General features: G+C 35.4%; 1 protein-coding gene across 1 annotated transcript; it reads left to right on the top strand.

Annotated features, from left to right (window-relative positions):
* Nucleotides 1-8,475: 8,475 nt before the first annotated feature.
* LOC107847413 (calcium-transporting ATPase 4, endoplasmic reticulum-type) lies at nucleotides 8,476-18,400 on the top strand. Its single transcript, XM_016691634.2, has 9 exons — nucleotides 8,476-8,726; nucleotides 8,877-10,361; nucleotides 10,761-10,833; nucleotides 10,916-11,037; nucleotides 14,437-14,718; nucleotides 14,831-15,208; nucleotides 15,756-15,865; nucleotides 17,153-17,381; nucleotides 17,485-18,400. Exons 2-9 carry the CDS (start codon nucleotides 8,946-8,948, stop codon nucleotides 18,061-18,063), a joined length of 3,189 nt encoding a protein of 1,062 aa, XP_016547120.2. The 5' UTR covers nucleotides 8,476-8,726; nucleotides 8,877-8,945; the 3' UTR covers nucleotides 18,064-18,400.
* Nucleotides 18,401-22,450: the final 4,050 nt, after the last annotated feature.

Here is a 22,450-nt window from a genome sequence, read left to right as displayed (position 1 = left end):
ACAAGTTCAAGTTCAATCTTAGATTTGAACACTTTTTAGTGTTGATGAGAAAGAAACCAACACTAGAAACACTCTAAACAAACAAAAGACTACAAGTTCTAGACACACAACAAACAAATCTTGGCCAAGATAACAACAACACAATTTTTGGTCAAGAACACAAAATGGACAGATTTGCACTTTTCTGGAATTTTTTCAGTTTTCAGCTTTTTTTTTTCGTCCAAGAGAACCCAAGATTGGTAGTGTAGAAACACAACCATCCTTGTTCTGATACCAAATGATACCAAACTCCCCAAGAACACAACAACACAAAAACCAAAATCAGTCCACTAGTTCAAGAACTATGGACCCTTTTGATGACCTCTCTCGGATTCGCAAGAAGAACAAGAAGGGAAGTGATATCAAGAGTAAAACACACTAAAACAGCAACAACACTTGATGAACAAGATGTAATAACAACAACACACGGTTACAAGACAAGAACACAAACGGATTGCACTAGATATAGACAAACGATTATAAGAAAGTAAAGATAGATAGATAGAGTAAGGGATGGTATAATATTAACAACCCAAAAGCTTATTCCACTTTTGGACCTTTAATATCACACAAAACCTAAACCTATCTCTTACGTGACCTCAAGGGAACCAGAATTCTTAAGCAATCTCCGTTTCTAAGCAAATGATCAACACAAGAATTCCACCTTGCTAAAGACTCTCAAAGAGGCTACAAAATATATTCTTCAACCCCCCCCCCCCAAAAAAATGACCTAATGAGGTTCTATTTATACCTAGGTTAACTTATTACAAATGACTAAAAAACCCTTGCAAAGGGCGGATGAACAGTGAACGCGGATGAACAGTGAACAGTTTTGGAGCTTGTAGGACTTGTTCTCTACACTTCAAACTTGTTCCTAGGATGGGTAGCCCCCCGAGCTCGAGTCTTGACGCATTGGATCCCGATCATGATCGTACCCTTATCAGAACCCAACAAATTTGGGAAAAGACATTATTTTCACCCCATACTATACAAGAAAAGTCGAACCCACACCTAAACTATATAAGTGACCTATTACACACCTTAACTATATAAAAGTGATATTATTACCTCCCCGCGCCCCCCATTCTAAGGCGTGTATGTTACACTTATTTTAGGCGCGTCCAGCCTATTAAATAACAAAAGTTGAAAAGTTGAATCCACACCTAAACTATATAAGTGACCTATTACACACCTTAACTATAAAAAAGTGATGTTTTTTACTCCCTAGATCTGACGTGAAAAATACATAATTATTTAAATAAAAAATAACGAGTTTAAATTAAAAAATTAATGCAAAAAAAAATTAAAAAAATTAAAATACTCCTCCCCCAACCCCCAGCATCCATCTCCCTACCCCTACCCCCAAACAATTATTTTCTTCATCACCCCCACCCCTAAATCATCATCTTCTTCATCACCCCCACCCCAAAACTCCAAACCCAACCCCAAACTATCTTCTTCTTCATCACCCCCATCCCAACCAACACAGTTTCTTCATCACCCCACCTCCAAATTCCAACCCCATCCCCAAATAACACAATTCATCCTCCACCTTCATCGAATTAGTGTCAATTTCACAATGAACTAAATTAAATTGTATTTGATGTTTAAACGGGCAAAATCAAATTTTATAAAAATATAAATAAAATTTTGTAGAAAAGATATTTTCAGGTGAATTCTCGTCGAAAAAGTCGGATTCATCGTCAACTTTCTCCTCTCTGTCTGTTAATTATTCATCCATCCAAAAATGGAGCTTGCTACCATATTAGTTTTTTTTAAAAATTATAGCTGAAAAACAAATAGAAAAAGTACGAAAATGTATTGGTCATTACCATTTAAAACACAGAGGCCAACAATCGAGTGATCATTTCTTGAAACAATAATGACCATTATGGCTGAGAATTTTTTTATTTTTTTTGTAAGAAAAGACGATGGGTTACGGATGAAGAACAATGTTAGAAGAAATTAATTGTTATGATAATTTTGTTGGTGGGATAAAGTTTATGGTAGTGAATATGGTGTAATGGAGGTAATGGAGATTTTGGACATTGACAAGAATGGAAGTTTTAGACATTGAAGAAGAAGCGAAAAAAATAAATTTAAAAAAAAAATTATGAAAATAATAAATTTATTATTTTTTCGGATTAAGCTGACGTGACGTTGACTTAGTAGCGTATGTAAAATACCACACCACATGCAAGTGGTGTAATGCCTGACAGGGTGTAAAAAATATCATCTTTTTATAGTTAAGGTATGTAATAGGTTACTTATATAGTTTAGGTGTGGATTCGACTTTTCAACTATAGTTTGGGGTAAAAACAATGTCTTTTCCCTAACAAATTACCAACAATAGTCCATATAACTACTCCCAATCGAAATTTAAATGAAATAAAAATATATTGTCGATAAGGAATTTAAGGAATTTATAATTGTTATTTCTCGAGTCAAATTAGGTAAATCTCGCTTTAATATAATAGTAGCTCACAAACTTTATGCCATTTAAATCGCATTTGGCGGGTTTCGTGCGATGAGTTCGGCTGAGAACTCATGCAGAGAATTTTAAATCTGAAAAGCCTCATTTCAGAAGTCATCACCACCACCAACAATAACAACAATATACCCAGTGTATTCCCACTTAATTTGGTTTGGGAAGGGTAGAGTGTACACAGACCATTCCACTAGCTCAAGAGAAGTAGAGAAGTTGTTTCCGATAGACCCTGATTTAAGAGGTCACCAGCTCAACTAATTCGGCCAACTGTTACAAATCTAACAATAATTTTATTTCTCCCATCTTAATTAATAATAAATAAATATAAACTCCTAAAACAAAGGAGACCTGCCATAGATTCAAAATAAAATAAAATAGTACAATAATATAAAATACAATTAGTAAAAGTATGTCCACAAAGAAGGAATATGCTGTATCCCTAGGCATCCCTAGTCATCACTCTTTGTATTATTCTAAGCCCCTTTTCTTTAGCACAAGGTAAGCACCTGGAAATTACCCTTTTCATTAAATATAGTAATTAACTTAGATTAGTTAATTTTAAAAAGGATTAATTAACTTAAACATGGAGTAGTTGATCCACTGTCTATTACACAATCCTTCCAGTTAAGTGCATCCAATAGGAGGTTTCCACGTCAGCATAAATGCGTTAGCATAGCAGATTTCCATCTGTTCATTACGTGGCGAATTCTTATTGGTTGAATTGATGATGGCTAAACTACCCCCTTCTAAAGCGATTTCATAACGGGTTAAAGCATTTATGGGCTAACTAGAAGAGCATAACTTATGTCAGCACGGACCCAATATTAAGATATTTATTTATTTTTCAATTTTAATAAATTTTAATGAACTTTTTAAATAAAAAAATTATATATATTTTCTAGGATTCATCAGGAATCTAGCATGAGTTCAATATATGTTATTTTAATATGTATTTAGATGATTTAAGTTGTTAACTATTTTAATTTATAATATTTTTAATCTAATTTTCAAATTAATATACGTTACTTTTCTTATCCAAATTATTGTGGCATTGATAGTCAATTATATTTTAAAAATAATTTAAATTTTTAATTATTGTGATTTATAATACTTTTCTTCTATTCCAATTTCAGTGACACTAATATAATTTCAAGAGTCGACCAAATATTTTATATCTTTTAAAATTTTTAAGTTGTTAATTATTGTGATTTCAAGTATTTTTCATGTAATTTTTTTTTGAAATATATAACATATTAAATTGTTTTTAGATATTTTACGTTGTTAACAATTGTAATTTATAATACTTTTTATGAAATTTTTGAATAATATATGCTACTTTCTTTGTCCAGAATTTTGTGTAGACGACAACCAATTATGTTTTTTAAATAATTTAAATTTTTTATCATTGTGATTTATAATATTTTTCTATCTCAACTTATGTGGCACAATACTTAAATGACCATAATAATTAATTAGAGGTGATATAGTAAAATCACGACTGAAGCAACTGAAGTAGAAATCAATCAATTTTTAATTTATTTTTGTTAATTATTGTTATTTAAAGTACTTTTTATTTCATTTTCAAATAATATATGTTGCTTTATATCTTCTTCTGTCCCGTCCCAATTTATGTGACACTAATATAATTTTGATAGTCAATCAAATATTTTATGTTGACATATCATTTTGTTATTCTAATTTTTTTAATACATAAATAACTTATAATAAGGAGTGATATAGTAAAATCATCGTTCGAAAGACGAAAATTTAATTTAAAATATTAAGAGTTAATTTTGTATTTTATGTCTATTTTATTTTTAATTAAATATTATTTATTTTCTTAATGCCTAGATGACTCATAATAATTAATTAAGAGTGATTAATTATGTTATTACTATAAAAATTAATATAATTTTATCATATCCAAAAGTAATCATCGATAATTCACCGGAATAGTATATTAATTAAATACGAGATGCTATATTTGCATATGCAAAATATGATATTATTAAACATTATTGGATAGTGCATTATATTTATCTTTCACAATAATAAAATTTTACTATATATTTTTTTATTTCTTTTTAACTGATACATATTGACCCAACACAAATTCTAAGAAAATATTCATTAGAATGTTATTTTATTAAATTAAATTCATTAATTTTTTAATTTTAAAATTTAAAGTTAAGTTTAAATATTAGTATTTCTATATAAGGAAAAAGTAATTTTGAAATTTAAATTTACTAAAATAAATAAATAAATAAATAAAAAATTATTTTTAATATAAAAGTCAATTAAAATAATAAAATTGATTTACTTTAAATATTTTGTTGCAATTAATTAAGATAATTTTTTATTTTGTCATAATTTATGCTGTACCAATAAAATTTTGAAAGTTGAATAGAACTTTTATCTATTTTAAAAAAAGTATTTTAACTTGTTAATTATTGTGATTTATAGTAGTTTTTACATAATTATCAAATAATACATTACTCCTTGTGTCCCAATTTATGTGGCTTCGATACAATTTTGAGAGTCAACTAAAATTTTTATATATCTTTTAATTATTTTAAGTTGTTAATTATTATGATTTGCAGTACTTTTTTTTTTATCTCAATTTATGTGGCATTGCTAAAATAATGAGAGTCAATAAAATTTTTATATGTCTTTTAAATATTTTAAGTTATTAATTATTGTGATTTATGGTAATAAATTAGTTTTGAACATGATAGTCAATTAAATAAATAAAATTTTTTTACTTCCAATATGTAGTTATAGTTAACTAATATAAATTAATAGAATATATTAAATATTTAAATCATTATTATGAAACAATGGAATTATAATATATTGGAGCATGATATGTAATTAAGTGGGAGTAGAAGAATTTTTTGGTAAGAATCAATAAAATTTCTATATGTGTTTTAAATATTTTAAATTATTAATTATTGTGATTTGTGGCAACAAATTAATTTTGAACACGATAGACAATTAAATAAATAAATAAATTGTACTTTCAATATATAGTTATAGTTAATTAATATAAATTAATAAAATATATTAAATATTTAAATTATTATGATAAAATAATAAAATTATTATATATTGGAGTATAATATGTAATTATGTGAAAGTAATTGGGTTTTTTGGTAATTGAAAGAGAACCACTCTTCTATATAATAGAAAAAAAAAAAAATTTTGATAATGCCCCACCTACCTGGTGCTGTAATGACGAAAATAGCCCTTGCACTTGAAAAGCGATGATTAATCATTATTTTCCTTTTATCTGAAGGAAATTCAAAAGGCAAGATTATAAGCAACCAGCCAAATAATTTGTTGAGATTATTATAAATGTTGATAAAGTTCGCCACATTAAATGTTTGGCTGGATACTGTGTATCACGCTATCATGGAAATTTATTTCATCTCTAATATTAAATTATATAAATAGTTCAAGTTTTGATATTTAATGTTATTAAAATTTTCAACAACAACAACAACAACAAACCCAGTGTATTCCCACTTAGTGGGGTCTGGGGGGGTAAGATGTACGCAGTCCATACCTCTACCTCTGATGAGGTAGAAAGGCTGTTTCCGAAAGACCCCCGGCTCAAGTAACGAGGTATCACACAAACACATAGTACAGCACAGAAACAGATGACATAACATAGATACGGCACCCATAAGGAATATAAAACAGAGTAAAGTATGAATGCAGGAATATAAAGCAGAGGAAAGCACACATATTCGTAATAAACATGGAACACGGAGCACGGAACATTGAATACGGAATCATAACAGGAATACACCCCCACCAATTAGTTCCCTACACTAGCGACCCGAACTGGCCCTAATCCTCTGCCGTAATTCGCATCTTCCAGACCTTCCTATCTAGGGTCATGTCCTCGGTGAGCTGTAACTGTTCCATGTCCCGCCTAATCACCTCACCCCAGTACTTCTTCGGTCTACCCCTACCCCGTCTAAAACCATCCAACGCTAGCCTCTCACACCTACGGACCGGGGCATCCATGCCCCTCCTCTTCACGTGTCCGAACCATCTCAATCGTGCTTCCCGCATCTTACACTCCACTGAAGTCACACCTTCTCCCGGATAGTCTCATTCCGAACTCTATCCCCTCGGGTCAGTCCACACATCCAGCGCAACATCCGCATTTCTGCCACCTTCATTCTTTGAATGTGGGATTTCTTAACTGGCCAACACTCCGCTCCATACAGCAAGGCCGGACGGACTACCACCCTATAGAATTTGCCTTTAAGCTTGGGCGGCACCTTCTTATCACACAGCACCCCCGATGCGAGTTTCCACTTCATCCATCCCGCCCCAATACGGTGCGAGACATCCTCGTCAATCTCACCGCTACTCTGGATCACGGACCCGAGATACTTGAACTTATCCCTCTTCCCAACCTCCTGTGCTTCTAGCCTCACTACTACCTCATTCTCCCGCCTCACGTCATTAAACTTACATTCCACATACTCTGTCTTGGTTCTGCTCACCCTGAACCCTTTAGACTCCAGGGTTTGCCTCCACAACTCTAATTTGTCATTCACACCCCCTCGAGTCTCATCTATCAAGACTACATCGTCTGCAAAAAGCATACACCACGGCACCTCCCCTTGGATACGCCGCGTCAACACCTCCATTACTAACGCAAACAAAAAGGGACTAAGAGTAGATCCTTGATGCAATCCTGTCAGGACAGTGAAATGCTCTGAGTCTCCTCCCGCCGTCCTCACCTGGGTTTTCGCTCCCTCATACATATCCTTAATTACTCTGATATATGCCTGCGGTACTCCACTCACCTCCAAGCATCTCCAAAGCACTTCCCTGGGGACTTTGTCGTACTCCTTTTCCAGGTCGATGAACACCATGTGCAGATCCTTCTTCCTCTCCCTATACTGCTCCACCAACCTCCGTACCAGGTGGATTGCCTCCGTCGTCGAGCGGCCGGGCATAAAATGTTATTAAAATTTTAAGTATAAATATATCGTATGAATTTAGTTTGAAGTATCTACGTTCCTCTATTGCAACTTGCAAGTTAACATTATCTTATTTTCGACTTTATTACTCTTGTTTCATTTAATTTAGTTGTTTTCAATATTTATATTGTCCTCACTTTTATCTTTTGATATTTCCTTTATAGTTTTTAATGTTGCATTTATTTAATATCATTTTTTGAAAAGTTAAAAAAGAGATAATATTCACTATCATTTCTAAATTCATTGACTTTCTTTATTTTGTATTTTTGCTTCGAACAAGCGTTGATTCTTTTATTTTTTTTCTGTAAATAACTACCTATAGAAAAGGGTAGAACAGTCAATTTATTGAACCATAGAGCTTTCTAGACAATTTTTCAAGAAACAGCAAAAGCTGAAAAAAAATTGAATAAAGAATAAAATAATATAGAGTCCATTAAAAGCAAGAAACTACGGAGAAGCCGCTCCACTTTTTCACCTTCTCCCTATTATTATTATTATTATTATTATTATCCTTATTTTATTATTTAGCCTGTTCACTTTTAGTTATTCACTTTAGATATTATTTATTTTTTTAAAAATAATAACTAGTATAAATATTTATTATAATATTTATATTAATTAAAATTAATCTTATATTTTGAAAAATACTTTTAAGAAACAAGTAATTAACGTTACAATAATTGCATATCCAATTAATTTACATAGTAGATTGATAGAGTGAGAATAAAGCATCCGTATATTTTACTATTACCTCCTAAAAATTTTTTCGAGCTCGCTAGAAATCAAAGCCTATTATATCTCGCGCCATTTGAATAGAAATAGAGATAATGTTTTTATGGATATTCAATGTTAAAAGTAAAATATGAATATATATATATATATATATATATATATATATATATGTATTTTCTTAATATGCTTGAAAAATGAAGTAAACTGAAAATATATTTTTGATATTAAAATTGATTATTTATCAATAAATATTTCTTATCATTTTTGTTTTGGTTGTATGTAGTATTATAGTATAAAGCAAAGAGGCAGAGATCTCTTATTTTTCGATTCTCTCACTCTACAGTTTCCCGAGACAGAGACGCACAATAGCTATCCAAAGTTCCCTTGTACTATAACAACTCTCGCTCTTTCATCTTCTTCTCCGGTGGCGGCGACGTCTACGGCGGCGAATCTCCACTCCTCCGGTAAGCAATCTCCGGCATCTATTTTGATTACGTAATTTGTACGTAGATCTTCTAGAAGCTTCTATCGTACTTCCGATTGTTCTAGATCTTCGTTTTTTAATCGTTGATCGTGAGACTTCGTTTTGATTTTTGATTTTGATTGAATTTCAGGAGTATTTTTTCATTTTGAGGAAATTTGGTTGGATATTTATTAGATTTTGTCGATTCTGGAGGTTATAAATGGGAAAAGGAGGTGAAGATTATGGTAAAAGGGAGAATTTAGGTGGTAAGAGTGTATCAGATAAGGAAGTTTTCCCGGCGTGGTCGAAAGACGTGAAGGAATGTGAGGAGAAATTCGAGGTGAATAGGAATTGTGGATTGAGTGAGGATGAGGTTGTTAAAAGGAGGCAGATCTACGGTTTTAATGAATTGGAGAAGCACGAAGGGCAATCGATTTTAAGGTTGATTTTAGATCAGTTTAACGATACGTTAGTTAGGATTTTGCTTGGTGCTGCGGTGGTTTCATTTATTTTGGCTTGGTTAGATGGAGAAAAAGGTGGTCAAAAGGAGATCACGGCTTTCGTTGAGCCTTTAGTGATTTTCTTGATCTTAATTGTTAATGCTGCGGTTGGTGTTTGGCAAGAGAGTAATGCCGAAAAGGCTTTGGAGGCTTTGAAGGAAATTCAGTCAGAGACTGCATGTGTGATTAGGGATGGGAAAAGGTTTTCTAGTTTGCCTGCTAAAGAGCTTGTACCGGGGGATATTGTTGAGTTGAAAGTCGGAGATAAAGTACCAGCTGATATGAGGGTTTTGAGTTTGATCAGTTCGACTCTGAGGCTTGAACAGGGATCGTTGACGGGTGAGAGTGAGGCAGTTAGCAAGACCACTAAAGCTGTACCGGAAGATGTTGATATTCAAGGGAAGAAATGTATGGTATTTGCTGGAACGACTGTGGTGAATGGAAATTGTATTTGTTTGGTTACTGAAATAGGGATGGATACCGAAATTGGGCAGGTGCACTCACAGATTCATGAAGCATCACAACAAGAGGAAGATACCCCGTTGAAGAAAAAGCTAAATGAGTTTGGAGAAGCTTTAACTGCCATAATTGGTGTCATCTGCGTGTTGGTGTGGCTGATTAACGTGAAATACTTCCTCACTTGGGAGTTTGTTGATGGGTGGCCTAGGAATTTCAAGTTTTCGTTCGAGAAGTGCACTTATTATTTTGAAATTGCAGTGGCATTGGCAGTTGCTGCGATTCCAGAAGGTCTGCCTGCAGTTATTACAACTTGTTTGGCACTTGGCACACGCAAGATGGCTGCTAAGAATGCGCTTGTTCGTAAATTGCCTAGTGTAGAAACTCTTGGTTGTACAACTGTTATTTGCTCGGACAAAACAGGAACATTGACCACTAATCAGATGGCTGTGTCCAAGCTTGTTGCTATGGGTGCCAAGCCTAACACATTGCGATCCTTCATTGTTGAAGGGACCACCTATGATCCCTTTGATGGAAAGATACAAGATTGGTCAACGGGTCGTATGGACGCTAACCTCGAAATGATAGCGAAAATTGCGGCTGTCTGCAATGATTCTGGAGTTGAAAAATCTGGTCAGCACTATGTTGCCAGTGGACTGCCCACTGAAGCAGCACTAAAGGTACTGTTTATATTTGAATTGGATTGCTTCTCTTTATCTTTCCAGATTCATATCTCTGCTCTCTATCCACTATGTGAGTGTATTATGCTAGACTAGTATTCAGTTACTCCTAAGCTTTATTTTGTTAGATATGGTTTATCATTGTTTGGAATGTGGATTCGTGATTTATCGGTGGAATTTAATTTCTGACATCGACATTGTTTAATATTTATCTATAATTTGTTTCTGCTGGCCACCACCCCTCCCTGCCTGACACAAACATAAGAATGAATTAAGTAAATTATCCCTGATGTGCTTTTTTTTTTTTCAAAAATACAGTTATATGCACTAAAAACTTTTTGTATTCGCTTTCTTAAAGCTTTCTGGTGACTTATTTAGAGTTTCTTGATGTGATATAAGGTTCTGGTCGAGAAAATGGGACTTCCTGATGGCGTCAATTCCATTTCCTCTTCAAGTGACAAAGATGGCCTCCGTGAGTTGTGGTTGCTGTTCTATTATGGTTATGGTCTTCGTTTACACTGCAACATTTTCTAACTTCAGTTAGCTGAATGTAGGTTGCTCTTACACATGGAACAAAATTGAAAAGCGTATTGGTACTCTTGAATTTGACCGTGATAGGAAATCCATGGGTGTCATTACTACTTCTACATCTGGAAGAAAGTCATTGCTTGTGAAGGTGTGCTCTTTATTTTCTTGGATTCTCTAATTCATATTGTGTTTCCTACACCTTTTAATTGTTATTGACGCTTTTGAAGCTCAATGCATCAACGGCATGTATAGTTTTGGTTCTATGCAAATACTAATATGGATGCTTCTGTTGTTGCAATTTATATTTTTGTGGCACTTACATTTGGTGTTTCCTTTGGACTTTCTCTTTATAGCATTAGAATTGACTTTTACTATGCAAATGGATGGAACTGCTACTTTGGATATGTGTGATTTTTCTCTTCAGAGGATTCTCATAGTAACACCCTGTATGCCGAGGATGTACATTATCAAATAGCAATTTTAGCACCACAACTTTCCTGTGGTTAGTGTGGTTAGTGTCGTCCTGATCTAGGTCCATAGTTGTCAAAAGTTGCTAATCTTGGTTTGATGTGTATTGGGTGAAGTATTGGATCTTCATTAGCTCAATTATGGACCCGATGTAGCTATATAGCTGTTCACAGAGCCATTGACAACACGTACAACAATGGGGTTTGGGGAGAGCCATTGACAACACCTACAACAATGGGGTTTGGGGAGAGTGGGGCTTACGCTTACCCTAGCTTCTGTGGTGGAGATGTCTCCAGTAGGTCCTCGGCTCAAGAAGACTGTTTCCAAAACAGGTTTGACAAATATATACAAGTAAAAGCTATAGTGGAAACTCCGTGGAAAAGAAAACACTTGACAACAAAATAGGAAAGATAAGTCAAGTAAATGAACAACAATAGTAATACAATTTAAGAACAAGATAATACTTATTCCGTTTCAATTTGTTTGTATGGTTTTGACTTCTCACAGTTTGAAAGTGAAGAAGATTTTTGAATCTTATGCTCTGAAATTAAAGATAAGTACAACAACATACCCTGTATATTCCCACCAAGTGGGGTCCGGAGAGGGTAAGTGTACGCATAGTGTTCAGGAATGCGCTCGTATAGTCGCATAACATGATGATGCGAAGCGATGCGAGCTCCTCTCACTGCGTGTGGCTGATGCGAGCGCATCATGTTGATTTTATTTTTAAGGTCAATTTTAAATTTAAAAAAGAGTTGCTTCATATTGATTTTATATTTAGGGTTAATTTTAATTTTTTTTTAAAAAGGCTACTGCGATGACTACCATTGTTGCAGTTTTCTGAGGTTAACTTTGACGTCCACTGAGGATTTACACATGGTGTTCATCGACCTATAAAAGACGTATGATAAAGTCCTGAGGGAGGTTTTTTGGAGGTGCTTGGAGGTGAGAGGGGTCCTGGTGGCGTACATCAGAGCTATTAAGGACATTTACGATGGAGGGAAGACCCGGGTGAGAATGGCGGGAGGAGACTCAAAGCAGTTTTCGATCGTGACCAGGTTGCATCAGGGATCGACTCTTAGTCCGTTCCTTTTTGCATTGGTGATTGACGTGTTGACGCGGAGCCTTCAAGGCGAGGTGCCTTGGTGTATGTTATTTGCGGATGATGTGGTGCTGATTGATGAGACGCGAGGGGGTGTGAATGGCAAATTGGAGGTTTGGAGGCAAACCTTTGAGTCTAAGGGGTTTAGGTTGAGTAGGTCCAAAATTGAGTATTTAGAATGTAAGTTTAGTAACTTGCGACAGGAGGACGAGGGAGTGGTGAGGTTGGACTCCCAGGATGTCTGTAAGATGGACAGTTTTAAGTATCTTGGATTTACGATTTAGGGGAATGGTGAGATTGATGAGGATGTCTCTAAACGTATTGGAGCAGGTTGGATGAAGTAAAGACTAGCCTTGGGAGTGTTGTGTGATAAGAAGGTGCCCCTTAAGCTTAAAGGCAAATTCTATAGATTGGCAGTTTGTCCGGCCATGTTGTATGGTGCGGAGTGTTGGCCAGTCAAGCACTCGCACATCCAAGAATTGAATGTGGCGGAAATGAGAATGTTGCGTTGGATGTGTGGGCTTATTAGAGGTGACAGAGTAAGAAATGAGACTGTTCGGGAGAAGGTGGAGTGGTTTCAGTGGAAGACAAGTTGCGGGAAGGTAGACTGCGATGGTTTGGGCATGTGATGAGGAGGAGTGCGGATGCCCCAGTCCGGAGGTGTGAGAGGCTTGCTTTGGATGGCTTCAGGAGGGGTAGAGGTAGGCCGAAGAAATACTGGAGGGAGGTGATTAGACATGACATGGAGCAACTCCAGCTGACTGTGGACATGACCCTAGATAGGAAGGTGTGGAGGTCGCGGATAAGGGTTGAAGGCTAATGCGGGGTGTGGGTTGTGTAGCTTGCCCTCTGGAGAGGGTTAGTAAGCTTAGGTCCGTGTTCATAGTGTCCTTGTTATGGGAGTGTAGGTTATTACTAGGTGGGTGCACTAGGTCTTATATCTTAGTACCTATTTTCTTATTCCGTGTCGCCCTTATGTCTCGTATTTCATATTTCTCTGATGTCTATTTTATTATTTCTTATTCCTGATTTTCTATTATGTTTTCCATCCCTTTGTTTACTGTTCTCTACTTTGAGCCGGGGGTCTATCGAAAACAACCTCTCTACTTCCTCGGAGGTAGTGGTATGGACTGCGTACATCTTACCCTCCCCAGACCCCACTCTTGTGGGAATACACTGTGTATGTTGTTCTTGTTGTTGTGACTTCTTCTTCTTTACTGTGCGACTACCACTACTACGTCTTCTTCTTCGCTGGTTCACTTCAGTGATGCGCTCGCATCGCTTCATGCTTCGCGTAATGCGTGATGCGGAGCCTTGTCGCTTTTTTCCGCATTGCAGTCCATACCACTACCTCAGAGGTGAGATAGAGGGGCTGTTTCCGATAGATCCCCGGCCTAATAGTTAAAGGACAAGATACAATGTATCAAAATGTCCTTTAATATTGGTGGTCTTAAGCATGCCATGTGGAAAGTTGAAACTGAAGTCCTCAAAAAGGAAGGCATTCTTTCTAAAATGAACTAAAAAAGAAAGTAAGACAAACAAATTGGAGGGACAAATAGAACAATAATAATAGTAATGCTGATAAGTAGAAGAGGGGGAGCAGACAAGGTGCTCTAAGCTAGAACCGTGCTCTACCTTCCTAAAAAAAGTTAGAACCATGCTCTACCACAGGGTGTTCACGGAGCCATCATTATAGGAAATTTAAATTGCTGCATGGTAATTTTTAATGAGAGGTACTAGGTTCTTGTGTGTGGTAACTAGGGGTGATATGTGTAGTTTCTACTTGTGCTCTTAGCTTTTATTTTACATGATTAAAAGCTTGTCAATTTTTTACCTACTCACGCTGTTTGTGTGTGGGTGTTCATGGTTAGTATAGGCTAGTTCTACGTGTTTTTGTCCACTATTGATTTTTTGGGGATATTTGCTTTGTGTGCTGTTTGGGATTTAATTATCTAAGATATGTTGTTTCATTTTCAGGGTGCAGTTGAAAATCTGTTGGAAAGAAGCTCCTATGTGCAGATGCAAAATGGTTCTGTTGTAGAATTGGATCGTTCTTCAAGGAATCATATATTGCAAAGCCTTCATGAAATGTCATCCAAAGCATTACGTGTCCTGGGTTTTGCATACAAGGAGGATCTGCCCGACTTTGCAACCTATAATGGTGATGAAGACCATCCAGCTCATGAGCTCCTACTTAATCCTTCTAATTATCCTTCCATTGAGAGTGATCTTATATTTGTTGGCTTGGCTGGGATAAGGGTAAGTTAGTTAACTTGCTTTGTCTTGACTATTTTTTGGGGTCCTAATTCCTAAAACCTTCTTTTATTGGGAAATTCAAGACATTGAACGAATGCGTATCATCTTGTCACAGGATCCTCCTAGAAAAGAGGTACGACGTGCAATTGAGGATTGCAGAGAAGCCGGCATTCGAGTTATGGTAATTACAGGAGATAACAAGAATACAGCAGAAGCTATTTGCCGTGAGATAGGTGTCTTTGGAAGCCATGAAGATATCAGTTCAAGGAGCTTAACTGGAAAAGAATTTATGGAGCTTGCAAACCCCCAAGCACATATAGGGCAGAGTGGAGGTCTCCTATTTTCCAGAGCTGAGCCAAGGCATAAACAAGATATAGTTAGATTGCTTAAAGACGACGGTGAGGTGGTTGCGATGACTGGGGATGGAGTGAATGATGCACCTGCTCTAAAATTGGCTGATATTGGAATTGCAATGGGAATCGCTGGAACTGAGGTAAAAAATGATGATCCTAGTAGTACTAGAATTTGTGAACACTGTCATTGGAGGCATGTATCTGGAAGAATCTATTTCCTGCAGTATTTAACAGCAAACAATAATAGTACATTTAACAGTGGTAGGCATAAAGTATAGTTTCTCTCTGCCCCACCAATCATCTCATGAACTCTGGTCCTGGATGATTGTATAATGATGTGTTTCCCATGTTGAGGCTAACTTATTACACTGTATATGCTCATCTTATTCTTGGGCTACTTCACTGTCAGTTGATATGCTTATACTAATAGAAACTTAACTTCGGTTTCCTACATTAGTATCTTTTATTATATCAAATTCTCATACAACTTGATTTGTCATTTCCAATACACAACTCCTGAAGTTTTTAATGGGTTTGGGGTCAAATGGATCCAGTGGTTAGATACAGGTATAGATACTGTTAGGTTCTCTATCCTCACTAATGTATTGATACTGTTAGGTTCTCTATCCTCACTAATGGAAACCCTGAAGTTTTTGTCATGTTACTTATGGCTGATTTTTCTCCCAGGTGGCAAAGGAAGCATCTGACATGGTTTTGGCAGATGATAATTTTAGTACAATTGTAGCTGCTGTTGGTGAAGGCAGGTCCATTTATAACAACATGAAGGCCTTCATCAGGTTTATTCTCTCTCATCTCCTTCAGTTGGCAATATTTCTATTGATGGTACTCTTGATTAGATGTTATTGTATTTCTATTATTTTGGGTTCAGTATTTGGCTTTTCAATATATATTCGACTATGGTGCGTTGCATTTAGCTATATGTAGAAGAGTGAGTTGACCTTTGCTGAACTAGGCAGATAGACCCTTTCAGACTTGTGCTATCTCCAGGCTGCTGCTTTCTGCAAATCATCACAATCAAGACAACCTACTTTAGTGTGTTTATCATTCTATTGGGAAGCTTTTCATTGAGTATGATACGTCATACAATTACGCAAATAAATATGCCAATTCTTGCTTTTTAATGTTTCAAATAAATCTCTTCTTGGAAGTTGGCATGATCCAACTATGAGTTATTTCTCATTCTGCTATAGAGTTTTTCTATAATAATTTCCGTCCATTAGATTTCATGTGATATGGTTTGAAGTGCCCAGTCTTGAAAAGCCATAGCTTTTTCGCTAAAAGCAGTGAAGCAAGGAGTTTTGGTTTCATGAGTGATGCCATGTGTTTCAGATAGATGTTTTTCTAAACAATCAGCCGCAAAATGATCCAAACGCAGAAGTGGTTGGATCTTTAAATCTAAACTATGAGGAGTTGGCTAATATTGACATCAGTTGTTATATTGGATGTTGGAATTTAGTTGTTTTAGTTGCAGTTAGATAATTTTTATTACTGAATTTGTATATGTGGTAATTTTCAATTTTTCATACTTCACTTCGGAGAAATTCTTGTTTTATGCTTCAAGTCTCATGGACCTTGTTGTTTATAAAATCACTGGAAGTACCTAAAAGGTGTTATCAGGGAAAGATAACACCTGCTACTTATGCTCGCACATGCACATTTGTAATTCCTTTTTGGGTTGAGACATGCATTCAAACAGTTTGGATGTTCTAACAATGGAATATATGTTACTGAATGGGTTGTGGAGAACTTGGATTAAGCTTTACTTCTTCTTATTGAGTTGCATGCGACTGGGTCCTTGTGTTAATTGACTTGGATAAGTTGGCTACCACCCTTTTGGACAACTTTCTTCTAGTGGCAGCTGTTGGTTCCATGTTTTATCGTTTTTATTTATTTATTTATTTTAGAAGGGAGTATGTAGTTAATATTAATTTGTTAGGATGCAATCCTTACATTATTTCTTTGAACTTTCTGAATTAGCATCTTTAGTCAGTGTATGGCATGATACCAAAACTGACGGTGCATCATCAATGAAGTGCCTAGATTGACGTTTTACCTTGTTATAGGTACATGATCTCCTCAAACATTGGTGAGGTCGCTTCTATTTTCCTTACTGCTGCGCTAGGCATTCCTGAAGGTCTTATCCCAGTTCAGCTCCTGTGGGTCAACCTGGTCACTGATGGACCCCCTGCTACAGCATTGGGATTTAATCCACCAGACAAGGATATAATGAAGAAACAACCAAGGAGAAGTGATGATTCATTGATCAGTGCATGGATTTTATTTCGCTATCTGGTTTGCCCGCTAATTATTTATTTTGTTTTCATTTGTTTCCACCTCCTACTTTGTTTGCGAGAATGAAAACCTCGTGCTTATCATTTCTAAATGCATCAAGCAGGTTATTGGGTTGTATGTTGGTGTAGCAACTGTGGGAATTTTTATCATATGGTTCACCCACGACTCTTTCCTAGGCATTGATTTAAGTGGAGATGGCCACAGTCTTGTCACCTATTCCCAGCTGTCTAATTGGGGTGAGTGCAAAACCTGGAATAATTTCACCGCCTCACCTTTCACTGCAGGATCACACGTGATCAGTTTTGATAAGCCGTGCGATTACTTCGTGGAGGGCAAGGTCAAAGCCATGACCCTTTCCCTGTCTGTATTGGTTGCAATTGAAATGTTCAACTCCCTTAATGCCCTTTCGGAAGATGGAAGCCTTTTGACAATGCCACCATGGGTCAACCCATGGCTTCTTTTGGCCATGTCGGTCTCATTTGGGTTGCACTTCTTGATCCTCTACGTGCCTTTCCTTGCTCAAATATTTGGTATCGTTCCACTGAGCCTGAACGAGTGGCTGTTAGTATTGGCTGTTGCATTACCAGTCATATTGATTGATGAGATTTTGAAGTTCATTGGAAGGTGCACAAGTGGTATTCGAACAGGTGCAAGGAGTCCTACAAAGCAGAAGGAAGAGTAGAAGCAAAAAGCACAAATGGTCATCCAGTTGGAGCTGCTGTTCAAAACACCATAAATTGTGTTGGACATATTATTAACAGAGCTTATGTTATTCATACCCGCAAATGGGGTTTGATTAGCCTATTCTCTTGGTCCTTCCTCTTTAACCCAACCCAATCGCTGTTAAATGTCGAGGGTTGGTGTGGACCTTGCCAGATTTAATTAGATTCATTAGTCATTTTCTGATACTCAGATGATAGAATTAGTTTGATATTGATGTTTTTTTCCTCATGAATAGTCTTTTCTTTGTCCAACAGGACAATGATAGCTAAATCTGTCCTCCAATTTCAACTTTGCTATCCTGTTGCTGTTGGGTCAATTGTTACAAGTTGATAGACCTTTGCACTTGCTGGATTTTGGACTTAGAATAACCTAACCAAGTAGCGCCTATCTTAAGCACCAAACAAACTAAAAAGCATATGCGATAGTTGTTTGGTTGCACGTGTAATGTTACTTTGTTTACGTGAATAGTGCTGAGATCTTCAGTACCAAGCAATATTAAAAATGTTGGATTTGTCACGCTAGGAAGAACCAAGTTCAGATTATGATACTTCCATCACGTTCCATTCTTTTTGTAAGATTACACTTTCAGCTCACAAATTCAATTTTTGATTGCTCTCAATGTTTTGAGTATTTGCGCTCATTTATTATTATTATTCTTAAGAGTCTTGAACGTGCTTTACGCGAAAAGAAGAATTTACAATAGTTTAACTTTACACGAGGTATAATTTTTTGTTTGAACTACCTATTCCAAGTTCTTCAACAACTATCACATGAATTTAGGTTGTTCTTCATCCCATTAAAGACGGGTCAGTCCATTTCATAGCTATTCTTAATAATCGCGTTAGACCATTAGATATAGAAATTTACGTTAGTGAACATTTTTGCCATCCAGTTTATCAGTACAGTGAAAGTATAAACTATCAATACACTTCAATTTTATATGAATAACATATGTACATTTGGCACAAAATATACGCAGCAAAATTGGGTCATTACCGAATTCGTTGTTAGATTATCAGGTTCCTTGCACACAATTTAAAATTGGCATAGAAGGAATAGAGCTTTGACATACATTGTCCATTGTCCAAACATTCTGCTAACTCTAAAAAAAAATATTCTTGTACAATATTCACTTTTCTAAAAATAAATTCTCTTTTACTTGTCACTTTTGACATGTCACTAAAAAATAATTATTAAACTTTTCGTGTTTTACCCTTACCATTAATTACTTATTTCCCTAATAATTTTTCAAGACCAAATAGTACTAAACATCAATTAATATGTTTAATTACTCCCACTAAATTCTATTTCATCTAGACAATTGCTATAAAAAAATTGCTTAATTATTCAAATTAAGTAGCCCACCACCTTAAATCTCAGATTAGTGAAAAATTCAAGGTTAACCGCCAGGTAAATATATATTAATTACTATTATATATTTGCAACTATCTACCAACACTAAAGTTGTCAAATACACCAACTTTTCTCCAATCCTCTTGCAATTTCTGCAAATTAACTTCATTATAAAAGGTGAACAACATATTTGCAAACCACAAATTAGACAAAATGTTCCAAAAAATATCATATGTTATACTTTTTCTTTGTGCAATTTATGTAGTGCAGAGTCTCGATCCTTATCCTCCATGTTCATCTTGTAAATGTATTGGCAATCAATGTGCTGGAAATGGGATGTTTCCTCTATGAGCTAAATTGGAATGGTCCGAATTAACATGTATATATCCGACAACTGATTTTGTCTGTCCTTTTCATATATATCAATTTAGCGTTTAAACATTAATTCTTGAATTTTTCACCTTATTTTGTAACCTTTTTTTTTTTTTTTGAATTTTCAATAGGGAAACATGAGAAAGACGCTGTGGCGCAAGTCAAAAAGACCAATCCTTTTGATACTCCTGTTGTTATTTACAAACAAGTTACAAATATAGCAGATAATTGTTGTAATAGAGTTTGGATCCTTGTGGATAAACCAGGTGGTAATGAAATTGTTACAAATATTCCTGCAGTTGGATAAGGAGTTGAAAATTCTCTGGGATATTTTGTTATAAACCAATTGTCCCACATTGGAAAAATAGAGAAATGCTAAGGGGATTATAAGTCAAATGGATTCTCCCACTTATTAGACTAGTTTTTTTGGGTTGGGCTCTCCCGTTTGGTTTATAACACAGGTGCTTTCATTGAGAGTCCTACTTTTGTAGAGCCGTGACTCGGAGTGCTGGCCTGCACTCTAGGAGTGGTGGCTTGGACCCAAGAGGGTGCCAGCCGTCACCAATGAGGATAAATCCATGTGTGGGGAGCCGCGCGTTGGGGCGTGACTCGTAGGGGTGGCCTATGTGCCAATAGTGGTGGCCTGGACCCAACAGGGCGCCAGCCGTGATCAACTGGGCATAGCCGTAACCAACGAGGATCGATCCACGCATGGAGTAATGACTCGGAGTGGTGGCCTGTGAGCCAAGAGTGGTGCCAGCCGAGACCAACAAGGTCGTTGGTTCTCAAGCGGAGACGATTATTATGAACCAATTGTGTCCCACATTGAAAAAATAGAGAAATGCTAAGGAGATTATAAGCCAAATGAGTTCTCCGACCTATTAGACTAGTCTTTTGGGTTGGGCTCTCCCGTTTGGTTTATAACATATTTATTTTCATTTTATTAGATCCGTCAAAGGTGCCGGATGCTAGACCCTTGTGGTATGATTCCTTTTTGGACTTCATGCTTAGTGAAAGTTGTAGTGGTTGCCTGGACCCAAGAGGGGTGCAAGCCGTGATCAACTGGGCATAGGCGTGATCAACGAGGATCGATCCACGCATGGAGTCACGACTCGGAGTGGTGGCCTGTGCGTCAGGAGTGGTGGCCTGGACCTAAGAAGGGTGCCAACCATGACCAACTGGGCTCAGCTGTGACCAACGAGGTCGTTGGTTCTCAAGCGGAGATAATTATTATGAACCAATTGTCCCACATTGAAAAAATAGAGAAATGCTAAGGAGATTATAAGCCAAATGAGTTCTCTCACCTATTAAACTAGTCTTTTGGATTGGACTCTCCCATTTGGTTTATAACATATTTATTTTCATTTTATTAGATCCGTCAAAGGTGCCGGATGCTAGATCCTTGTGGTATGATTCTTTTTTGGACTCCGCGCTTAGTAAAAGCTGTAGTGCGTTGGGTTGCTCTATTATTTCACTTCCATCAAAGAAAAGAAAAAAAGTTTTAGTTTTGGCAATTTGATGTTCACTTTGTCAAAGTTAATTGCAGAACTCATCCACAATTATGTATATGTGAATTCTTTTTCTACTCTATGATACAAAATAAAATAAAAATTCAGTACATATTTATGTGTATCAAATATTTTTATTAAATCAAGTTAATTTGCTATTGTTAAATGATTTTAATAGTTTTAAAATGTGTGTTGACACTTATATCTAGATATATATTTTTTAACCTCTGTCACAATTGACTTGAAAATGTGATCTAAAAGGAAAAAAGACACCCCAAAGTCCTTTCACTAGTGCATCATTTTTTTTAATTTTTTTTTTTCACTTTATCATAAGTAATATTTTTTGAATTCTAATTTGAATTTATTTCTTTTTTCAGTTAATTTCAAAATCAAATTATCCCTTTTAAAATTTAAAAATAATTTAATTTAACTTTTAATTTGTCCCTAATGATAAATTGTTATAGTCACATAAATTTTGTGACTTGTTGAAGAACATAAATATAAAAAAAAATCTTTTTTATTCTTTTAATTTTGTGCTTAATCAAATAAGTTTATATAAATTAAAACATAGATTATTTTTTCGGAAAATTTCAGAAATAACAACTATAGAGTTTTAATTGTAAGTTTTATAGCAACCCTTTCAAAATTACAAAAAATAGCAATATGTATTTTGTATTTGATTAAACTGTTGCTAGTTAAATACATATACAATTAAAGATTCTGTTCCTAATTTAACTCCAATCTGTTTTAGTTTAATATGGAAAAAACGATTCCTTAATTTAAGAAATATTTAATTTGACAGATTTCTTAACCTTTTACAGATACCTTTTTATTTAATGACTCTATTTTAACTACAACCATTATTTTACAGCAACATAATTCAAAATTCAAAAACGTTTTTCATAATCTGCAACTCATATCAATTTCAAAAAAACGATGCTTCCAAAATTTATGTTCATCGTCTAATGTTTTGAGAAAAGTTTGATAAGACAACGCTGTAAATATAGATATCAATAAATAAATATGATTTGTTTGTGAATTTTCGAACTATATTTGTGAAAATCGCTGGAAAAATTGTAACAACAATGGTTTGATCAGTTCTCGAACAAAGTG

Source organism: Capsicum annuum, chromosome 11 (assembly GCF_002878395.1).
Source record: "Capsicum annuum cultivar UCD-10X-F1 chromosome 11, UCD10Xv1.1, whole genome shotgun sequence".
Taxonomy (NCBI): Eukaryota; Viridiplantae; Streptophyta; class Magnoliopsida; order Solanales; family Solanaceae; genus Capsicum; species Capsicum annuum.
Note: the sequence above shows the minus strand (reverse complement) of the source record. Positions and strands in the feature narration are given on the sequence as shown.